Source organism: Cajanus cajan, chromosome 1 (assembly GCF_000230855.2).
Source record: "Cajanus cajan strain Asha chromosome 1, NIPB_CcT2T_4, whole genome shotgun sequence".
In the NCBI taxonomy this organism is placed as follows: domain Eukaryota; kingdom Viridiplantae; phylum Streptophyta; class Magnoliopsida; order Fabales; family Fabaceae; genus Cajanus; species Cajanus cajan.
Genome location: NC_138517.1, coordinates 3839446 through 3850494, shown reverse-complemented (window position 1 = coordinate 3850494; position 11049 = coordinate 3839446). Strand labels below are relative to the sequence as shown.

Below are 11049 nucleotides of genomic sequence, written 5' to 3'. Positions count from 1 at the left end.
ACCAACCCTAATCTCTTACAAGTTGGCATCTAAGTTACTAGCTTAAACTATCAATCTCTTGCATAGTTTAACCTAGAAACCAGCTTTAAAAACAAGAGCTTAAGAAAGACCAATGACATTTACTCTATCTCTAGCAATAAGCACCATTAGCTGCTCTATTTCAAGTCAAAGGTTTAAAATCATTTCTCAATCTCTTAAAAACCTTAAGTTCAAGTTAAGGGTGATCAAGCCATAACAAGCATTATGCACAGAAAAAGAGCAATAAAACTGAATAACAACTTAGATTGATAGCTTAGAGTTTACACATGAGAATGGGTTTAGTTACATCAAACCCCAACAAGGGTGAGTTTAGCTACACATAGACATGTAGAACTCTACAAATGATGAAGAAAGGAAGAAGCTTGATCTTGAAGGTTCCAGAGCTCTCCAGCCGCCACACAAAGTCCAAGAATGATCCTCCTTGCTTCTTTTCTCAAAAATCCCACTTTTAGGTCATAAAAGCTTTTGTCTTATGTGAATAATGACATGTCAGCACAATCCACGCTAAGCCTCAGTTCCACGCTCAGTGTGGGGATCAAAATTCTGTTCCAGGGATTCTCTGCCATGCTGAGGCTAAGCGTGGATCTGGGGCTTAGCCTGGGAACTTAACCAAAAATTCCTTCAACTTCAAATTCACCACTTTGTGCTTGAATTCCTTCCTTCTTTTCTAGCTTTCTCCTAAATTACAAAACAACAACCAAATACTTGTAAGTTACCTAAAAACATGATTCAAAAACAAAATGTGATCACCTAACAATTTAGATATGTTTTGAGTTAAAAACAAAGTCTAAAGCAAGGAAAATTGATATAAGTGCTTCAAACTAGGCCATAAACTTAATGAAATCATAGCACTTATCAATAACCAAGGCAAAAATGTCACAAATTTATGAGTATCTTATTACAATGAGGTTGTACTATGGTAGAATGTACTGAACAGGTTACACTAGAAGGAAGAACAAGTGTGTAAAGACTAACATTTACATCAACTGTACCAATCCTCTGCTTGCTGTTAGCATCTTGAATGAGGAGTATGAGATTACAATGAAGAGAATAAACTAGCTTAGAAATTGAAATAAGATTGACCATGAAACTAGGAATGTAAAGCACATCTGTAAGATAGAAAAAATCAATGAAAGGAACATCTCCAGAATGAGTAGCAAGAACTGTTGACCAGTGGGTAGCTTAACAATGATAGGTTTAATGGACTTTAAAGAAGAAAAATTATTTAAGTAAGAAGAAACATGATCAGTAGCGCTTAAATCTAAGACCCAAAGAGTTATGGGTTTAAACTAACTTTTACCTGAAGAAGAAGAAGAAATAGACCCTATTTGATTAACATGGGAAAAAGGAGTGGAAGAACCACTGTTTGGTTGCTAGATTATAGCAAGCAATGCTTGAAACTGTTGAGGAGAGGAGTAAAGATCTTGGTTCTCATGAACCTGTTGTTGATCATTCCCTGTGAGTTCACCATTACCAGTCACAATATTATTAACAACGATGTGCTTGGAAGTGGAACATTTGTGTTCAGGAGGAAATCTATGTTTACGATAGCAAACATCAATAATGTGCCCCATTCGACCACAATGAGTACAAAATTTTCCACTATGAGTGTTAATAGTCTTACCATGCTTAGCATCACCATTAGAAGGGAATCCATGTTTGTGATAGCAAACATTTTCAATATGACTAGAACGGCCACAATAAGTGTAGGAATTTGTTGTAGCTGCATTAACCAAAGAATCTGATGCAATAGGAGTAATAGATCCATAAAGTTGACGTTCTTGTTGTGCAACATATGAAAATTTTTTAGAAATAGAAGGTAAAGGATCCATGAGTAATACATGAAAGCGAATATTGTTGTACTGATCATTTAATCCTCGTAAAAATTGCATTACTCTATCCTCAAGTGTTCGCTGAGCAATGACTGATAAAACTTTGCATGAACACTTGGTCAAACAAGTACAAACAGGATCTAGTCTGAAATTCTCTAACTCATCCCATACAACCCGAAGTTTGGTGAAAAAATCAATTGTTGAGAGATCTCCTTGTTTCATTGAAGAGGCTTCAAACTGCAAATCGGACACATGTAAAAGATCTCCTTGAGAATAATGAGACTTCAAATCTTTCCATATATCATCTGCACTGTCCATCCAAAGGAATCGTAGCAAAGCCCTTCAGATACCATAAAGGGAAACTGTAGCAAAACCCTTCAGATGAAGAACTCTGATAGACCGATACCATAACAAAGAAGTGCAATCGGGAGAATGCAAAAAATGCAAGAAATGATCAACAAAGGCTTCACACTGTATTACCAATGAAAAAGTTGAATATACACATGATGAGAAAAGAAAGAAATGAACAGAATATATAACAGGAAGTCACTAACACGTAACTAACACGAAACAAACGCTAACCAACTAACAAACTATGGCTGTGAGAGAAAACTCAAGCCCAACGTCAACAACTAGAGATGATAAGACAAAAATAGAATTAGATCCAAACTTACATTTTGAGATCATGGAAAGATCAATATATTCAAAACCTCCTTTCCAACCTATCCTTTCACCACCTTCACAACATTTACAATGTTGCAGGGCAAACATGAAATTAATATACAACAGCAAAACACCATCTCAGTTCAACCAAACTATAATTACAAGACCACAAAGGAAATGAATGGTTTTGTAGAATCAGGCAATGTTGATAGTATGAATAAAGACTATGTTATCTGATTGAATCACCAAGTTCCTTTCCTTATGCCCTCAAGGGTCTCCAGCACCTGTTTCATGGATGGTCTGAATTGCTTGGGAGACTGCACACACTGAAATGCTAACTCTGCCACTGCTGTTACCATTTCCAAAATGTTTTTGTCAGAACTAAACCAAAATCTTGGATCCACTACCTCCTTTAATTCTTTGTTCAAGATTTTTTTCTTTGCAAAATCTGCAAGAGTAACATAATCTGTGCCCTCCATTAACCTGCTGCGGTTAGATGATATGAGTTCAAACAAGACCACCCCAAAGCTATAGACATCACTTTTGTCACTGACCCTTCCAGTATCAAAGTAGTCAGGATCTATGTAAGCACGAGTTCCTACTGGAATGGTTGAAACATGAGTAACAACATCTGGAAGAAACCGTGAGAATCCAAAATCTCCAACTTTAGCAGTAAATTTTTCATCCAACAGAATGTTACTCCCTTTTATATCACGGTGGATGATACCCGAGTCATGTAGATATACCAATGCAGTTGCAGTTTCAATGGCAATATTTAATCTGGTATGCCATGGTAGTTTACCCCTGGAAGATTCATGAAGATGTTCGGATAGAGTGCCATTGGAGATGTACTCGTACACTAGCATGTGTTTTTTGCTACGGCGAGAAGTGTGGCCATAAAGTGAAACTAGATTTTGATGGTGCAAGAGACCTAAGATCTGCGTTTCTTTCAAGAATTGCTTAATGGTCTCTCTCTTGTTCTCGTCATGGAAACATTTTATTGCAACCTCTCGCCCATCTTTAAGTTTTCCTAATACAATGGCGTGCCATCAGAGCAAACATAGATATATGCATATTTCTTACAGGGAAAATTGATTTAAAATATGTGGAATAATTAGTCTCTCACCATAGTACACTGTGCCATACCCTCCCTTTCCAATACAAGTGTCAAAATTGTTGGTAGCTTCTTCAAGTTCAGCATGGTGGAAGATTTTCAAAGCTGAGATGTATAGATTATAACACATGAATAAAATAAAACCTTTTATCCTCAGTCTGTTGACAAAAAAGAACATAGAAGCTAGAAAACCATGAGAGAGGAAAAGGGACATAAGATAGTTTTATTATACCTTTTGTTGAGTAAGAATTTGTTTCATATCTCCCTTGCTTTAAGGTATCGAGAATCTCTAGCACCTCTTCAATGTTTGGCCTTAATTCTTGCGGACATTGCATGCACAGAAATGCAAGCTCAGCAGTTGCAGTCATCATATGCATGGTCTTAAGGTCTGATTGAAAGCCAAGTCTTGGATCAAACATCTCCATCAAAGCATAGCTTTCAATGTTTCTGCTTAAAAGAGTAGCAAGATTATCCTCTTCATTCAGAACCCAATATTTTGCCAGCTTCGATGATAGAAGCTCACACAACACCACCCCAAAGCTATAAACATCATTTTTTACACTAAGTTGGCCTTTCGTCAAATACTCTGGGTCTATATAACCACGTGACCCTACTCTATCACTAGTAACATGGGTGGCACTGATAGGAACTCCATCTGGAAGTTTCCGTGATAAATGAAGGCCAGCAACTTTAGCACAAAAGTTAACATCGAGGAGAATATTGCTGGACTTCACATTGCGGTGGATGATGCCATAATAGTGAAGGTAGTCCAATGCATTTGCAATATCAATGGCTATATCCAAACGTGTCAGCCAAGGTAGTGTGCTGTTTCCGGCTATTTCCCTTTGAAGATAAGCAGCAAGGTTGCCATTGGATAGGTTTTCATGCACTAGAAGAGATTCCTCGTTATGAGAAGCACATCCATAAATTGACACAATATTTTTGTGAGGCAAGTAATTTAGGATAACAGTTTCCTTGATAAACTGTTGCAATATGTAGCGCTTATTTTCCTTAAAACGTTGGACTATTATCTGACGTCCATCCTCAAGTTCTCCTAAAACAAGATAAACAATCAGAAGAAAATATTTTAGGCAAAAGCATATGTTCAGTCCTGTTAATGTGCAAGTGTGAATGAGAAGTTCAACATTAGATAAAGATAGATATGTTGAGTGACATATGAAGTGAGAAAATTCATAAACTTAATTGCTTAAGATTTTATGTCAGATGTTGTGTCAAGTTCACAAGCACTTTAAGTATTTAATGCTAAATTTAAATCTCAATCTTTATTATGTGAATTATTAAGGTAAAATCCTAATATGAATTACTAATAAGAATTACATTTACACTGTTATTGATATAAAAGGCTACTGTATAATCTCTTACCGTAATATTCGGTGTATAAGACTTTCTCCCCAAGAAAATTAGATTGATCAAAATTATTGGTGAACTTTGCAAGTTTCGTGTAGGGAAAAATTCGCCATTTGAACTGACTGTGCTTTTTTGGAATTGTATCAGAAGATGTGCTAGTGAAGCAACACGCGAAGAGATCACACTGCAACTTCATGAGGAAATTACTAAAGGTTGCAGGGTCGTTGTCGTTGGGATGCTGAGGCAAAAGGGGATGATCAGAATTACAAATTCTTCAGCATATTAAATTCTATAACATCTATTTCCTGTTCAAAAAAGATCAAAGAATTAAAATTTAGGTGGAATAAGATGAAAATTGTGTGGAACAAGAGGATAAATGAAGGTTGCCAGTTGATCAATTCCATGTTTATTGACCCATTACAACAACAACAACCAAGCCTTTATCCCCACTAGGTGGGGTCGGCTATATGGATCAAACGACGCCATAGGGATCTATCATAAATCATCTCTCTTGATAAGGCATTGATCTCCATGTCCTTTAGCACTGTTTCCCCTATAGTTTTCCGAGGCCTTCCTCTCCTTCTAGCTCCAACAGTAGCCTCCATCTCATCGACCCTCCTCACCGGTGCGTCAGCCGGTCTCCTCCACACATGCCCAAACCATCTAAGACGGGACTCAACCAACTTCTCCACAATAAGTGCAACCCCCACACTTTCTCGGATGCATTCATTTCTAATCCGATCTTTTATCGTGTGTCCGCACATCCACCGTAACATCCTCATCTCGGCTACATGAATTTTATTCTCGTGTTTCCCCTTTGCGGCCCAACACTCGGTCCCATATAATATAGCCGGCCTAACAGCAGTACGGTAGAACTTTCCTTTAAGCTTAAGAGGCACCTTTTTATCACATAGCACCCCGGACGCCTTCCTCCATTTCATCCAACTCGCTTGGATCCTATGATGCACATCGCCTTCCAACTCTGCATCTTGCTGAACAATAGATCCCAAATACTTAAACCTTGGGACTTTTGTTATTGCTTGCTCTCCAATCTTCACCTCCTGAGTTGCCCTTGTGTTCCGCATGCTAAACTTACACTCCATATATTCCGTCTTACTTCGGCTTATCCGCAAGCCATGTTCTTCCAGGGTTTGTCTACATCTTTCGATCTTCTCATTTATCTCTTCCCTAGAGTCTCCCGTAAGAACAATATCATCGGCAAAAAGCATGCATCGGGGCACTGGCTCTTGGACATGCTCAGTAAGCGCGTCCATAACCAGTGTAAAAAGGTAAGGACTTAAAGTAGACCCCTGATGAAGTCCTATGGTAATAGGAAAATCCTCAGACACCCCACTCTGTGTTCTCACGCTAGTCTTGGCCCCTTCATACATGTCTTTAATCGCCCTGATATAAGCAATACGCACCCCTTTCTTCTCTAGTGCCTCCCACAATACTTGTCGAGGTACTCTATCATAGGCTTTTCTTCTCTACTGCCTATGCAGTGTTTTTTGGCACTACATAGCCGGTCCTAAACCCGGAGAAAAGGTGAAGGTTGTGTTAGGCTATTCGACAAGCCAGCGTAAAAAACCCCAGTCGAATCTCTATGATATGGATCAACGATGTTTATTGACCCATTAATGTATGAAATTTGGATGGAACAGGATGATGAAGTTACCAAGAAATTAAAATTAACTATAAGAGAATCAGTGTTAAAGGAGTACCAAAAATTACTCCTTGATAAAGTTGCAATAACCATATCCAGCCAGTCAGTGACAATATTGTCTTTTAATGGTTATTTTTCTCCTCATTAAATTCATATTTTGAAACAAAATAGGAAAGAATAAAACCTGCATACTGCACATCATGGATTGTTAGTGTTTTTATCCAATTCAAAATTATGTATAACAATTTATTTCATTAAATATCAATGTGTACCAAGTAATTAAGACAAATAACTACAATGGAGTATTATTATTATTTTTTTATACATATCAGAAATATTTTTTTACAAGAGACAAGTGTTAATTAGAACTTGTTATAAAATATATATTAATAAAAAAACATGACAAAACCTTTATATATATATATATTAAATATAAATGCATATCACTTTGAGAAAACTTTAATTTTATTTGAGAAAAGTGGCAATCATACTAAGGAACTGTTACTGAGTTTTGTTTAAATAAAAATAAAAAGTTATTTATACAAAAGAATTGATGAGAATTATTAAGTGTATAGCACCAACTAAGTGGAGGTTTCTGGATTCTTACCTAGTGTAGAACAAACAATCCTAAGAAAGAGAAGACAATCAGAAAGTATGAGAAGCAGCAATGGAAGAAGGTGAGGAAAAGGAAATGCAAAATCCAAAGATGCATTTGACTAGTAGCCGTAGGGACTGGGGAGGATGACTTTGCTTTCAACAGCTACACGCGTTTTAATTAATCACTCCTATACTTATTATTTATTCAATTCAACAGCTGAAAGGCTAAAACTTAATATTACTCAATTATTCCTCTACCTTTTCAATGTTTACGTTTACCGTCCTTTCGCTTAAATAATATTCGCAAAATACTTCTTTATTCGTTGACTTCCTTTTCTTTATATTTAAAATAAAATTTTCTTTTTTCATATAGTTATCTTTTACTTTTTATGTTTTTTTTTTTAAAAAAAAATCTTGCCTATCCTACATTATTAAAATGGTCATCCATTATTTATTCATGTATTAAGCTTAATAGTGCTAGATGTGAAAAAATATCTAGCAAAAATTCAAGTTTCACATTGACTAAAAATAACGCAATTAAAAAGTATAGAAGTGAGAGACAACTTACACCTTATATGTCAGTTTTAGGGTTAAATTAAATCCAAACCCACATTTTAAGATGGTATTAGATATATCTAAATCTTACTTTAAAAGGGTTACCGCCATCAATTACACATAAGACAATTAAAGAAGAGTATATAAATAAGTTTAACCCTCACCTTACAAGCCAATTTTATACCGTTGAGTTAGGTCCACACCCACATTCTAAAAGGTTTTATAATTTAAAATAAATCTATTTTTTAATACTTTTAATATCTGTAGTCATATTTTTTTTCCTATAACGTCTATTTTATATTGATGTGTTAGAGATCATTTTGTGAGAGTAAAAAAAAAATCTCAATAATTAACATCGTAAGTAAAGATACAAAACGTGGAAATATCTAATTTAGGATAACTACATAAAAATAAATTTGACACTATTTTTGTCACGTCAACAAAATAAATAGGTTTACAAAAAGGACTAAAAACATTAATAGTGTGTTTGGATGAAGAATTTTATAAATTCAAGGAATTTGAATTTTTTAGTATTTGAATTACTTTGATTTCAATTTCTAGCATTCTTAAAATATTTTGTTTGGATAAGTCAATTTGAAAATTTTTAAATTTTAAGTTATTAGGTTGTATATGATAATTTGATTCCACCATGATAAAATTGATTTTAAAAATATATTTATATGTTGATATTTTTAAATTAAATTTTATAAAAATAAATTTTAGTTAATTTTAAATATTTAATAATTTTAAAAACTAATATTAGATAATATTTAATAATTTTAAAAATATTTTTGAATATTCAATAATTAAAAACATGAAGAGATAAGAGATGAGAAAAAAATATATAAGTGAAGTAAGAAGCAAAAAAAAATATGAGAAATTTCAAATTCTTATTTTTTTGGGAGAATTTGAAATTATACTATTTCAAGAAATTTCACAATTGCTTGAATTTCAAATTCTTTATAAATTCTCCATCCAAACAAGGTATTTTACCTCAAACAATTTGAAAATTTTCAAATAAATGAATTACTCTATTTAAATTCCTTATCCAAACACACTATAAAGATTGTAAATATATGGACTAAATGGGTTTATTTTAAATTACAAAGATTAAAAGAGATTGAAAACACAAGAACTAAAATGTTTATTTAAAACTATAAGGATTAAAAGGTAAAGTAAATAAAAATATTTTAACCAATAACATATATATATATATATATATATATATATAATTTGATATATATGATCTAAGAATAATGAACTTTCAATCTAATGGTTGAATTTTCAAAATTTACATTTAATATAAAGGTTATTGAGCGGTGTAACACTTAGTAAAAGTTACACCGGTGTCGTTTGAACCCTCTTCATATATATATATATATATATATACACTTAGTAAAAGTTACACCGGTATCGTTTGAACCCTCTTCATATATAAAGTTACACCGGTGTCGTTTGAACCCTCTTCATATATATATATATATATATATGAAGAGGGTTCAAACGACACCGGTGTAACTTTTACTAAGTGTTACACCGCTCAATAACCTTTATATTAAATGTAAATTTTGAAAATTCAACCATTAGATTGAAAGTTCATTATTCTTAGATCATATATGTCAAATTTTATATTAATCTAAGATGATTTGATACTTCATTCTCATAAAACAAAATTGACGTAATATATACATTTCAAAATATACTAAAATATGAACACTTTGATTACTTTTAAGTTGTTCAATTTTAACAAAATTTGACATATATGATCTAAGAGATATGAACTTTCAATCTAACGGTTGAATTTTCAAAATTTACATTTAATATAAAATTATTAAGCGGTGTAACACTTAGTAAAAGTTACACCGGTGTCGTTTGAACCCTCCTATATATATATATATATATATATATATATATATATATATTACTCAAAGATAACCTAAACTTATTTTATTCAATAAATCATGTTCTAAATGACTACATCAAATTTTAATGATATAATTGTTGAATTAAAATCTTTTAATATATAAATTAATCTTACAAATTTTTTAAAAATTTAAAAATAATATGATTATTCATTAAATAGATTCAAATCAAAGTACTAAATATTTTTTTTATGGTTATCCTCGTTTTATGTCGGAGTTCAGTTTTCTTGCTTCAGCAACGGTGTAAGGGAGTTCAGAGGTGGAGTGGGAATATTTAAAAAAGGAGAAATTCTATGGTACCCATAATATTTAGGAGGGTACCGGTACAGTTGTAATTATAATTTTATTTTATATTTTATATTTTTAATAATTTATTTATATAATATTTATGATATTTTATTCTTTAAAATTTTAAATTATTTAGTTATTTTATTTTTATGTTATATATTCTAATTTTATTTATAATAATATTATTATATATTTAAATAGTTTAATTTTAATAATTTTTTAAGTATTTTTTTTGTCTTTTCACTTAAAATTTTTAAATTTCTATATTTTAATTTTAATAATTTTTTAAATATATTTTTGTCTTGTCTTAAATTTTTGAATTTCTATATTGTAATTTTAATAATTTTTATTTTTATTATTTATTAATTTTTTATTTTTTAATATTGTATAACATTATTGAAATTTTATAATTTTAATCTCTATAATTTTATCTTACTTTTTATTTTATAAATATAATTTAGATTATTTATTTTATAATTAAATTAATTTTTTTTTTAATTTTTATAAGTTTACAAAAAAGAATGTATTGAAATCCCTCGATCTTTGAGGGTACCGTAACAACTCCCTGTTTAAAATTCATCTTTATGGATTACATAAATAGAAGGAGTTCATTTCTTTATTTTTCGAGATCCCCACTTTTCTCATCTCTTTTGACGTTACTTTTTCTTTATCCATAATTAACGTTGATGTGCACGTTACATAGTTTATGATAAAGAATTTGGGCAGTGTATCCCATTTATTAACATGGCTCGTACGAAATAAGTATAGTTCATATTTTATTGAATAATCATGGCTATTGAGGGGAAGTATATCTTTTTGTGAAGAAGAACAAGGGTTATACGGGATGGAGAAAGAATTGAGGATAATTTGGGTTAAAAAGAGAAGAGGAGTGCATAAATGAAAGAAAGAGTGAAAGTAGTAATCGCCAAGGATTGAAGTAGTAGCGATAACTTTTTAACTGATAATTAATTACCACGACACAACACAGAAGGAGAGGCAGATGGGAAA

The 11049-nt window shown here is 32.2% G+C and overlaps 1 protein-coding gene across 3 annotated transcripts; it reads right to left on the bottom strand.

The window, feature by feature from the left end:
* Positions 1-256: 256 nt before the first annotated feature.
* On the bottom strand, positions 257-7573 carry LOC145949203 (uncharacterized). 3 transcript variants are annotated; one of them, XM_083073083.1, is made up of 6 exons: positions 7287-7573; positions 5032-5254; positions 3881-4702; positions 3661-3753; positions 1340-3564; positions 257-717 (listed from the first exon to the last, which is right to left on the bottom strand). In XM_083073083.1, the coding sequence occupies exons 2-5, from the start codon at positions 5210-5212 to the stop codon at positions 2777-2779; spliced, it is 1884 nt and encodes a 627-aa protein (XP_082929209.1). In that variant the 5' UTR covers positions 5213-5254; positions 7287-7573; the 3' UTR covers positions 257-717; positions 1340-2776. The 3 variants fall into 3 exon arrangements, with proteins under 3 accessions (XP_082929209.1, XP_082929206.1, XP_082929211.1); XM_083073080.1 differs by having other exon boundaries at positions 5032-5321; positions 7287-7571; XM_083073085.1 differs by lacking the exon at positions 7287-7573 and having other exon boundaries at positions 1340-3552; positions 5032-5212.
* Between the last annotated feature and the right edge of the window lie 3476 nt (positions 7574-11049).

Bases quoted from the DNA above. Each gene is read 5' to 3' on its own strand.
- LOC145949203 (XM_083073083.1), bottom strand. From the start codon at position 5,212: ATGAAGTTGCAGTGTGATCTCTTCGCGTGTTGCTTCACTAGCACATCT. The intron at 3,754-3,880 runs GTATAATAAAAC...TATACATCTCAG, and splicing joins AAATTCTTACTCAACAAAAG to CTTTGAAAATCTTCCACCAT. The intron at 3,565-3,660 runs GTGAGAGACTAA...CCATTGTATTAG, and splicing joins GTATGGCACAGTGTACTATG to GAAAACTTAAAGATGGGCGA.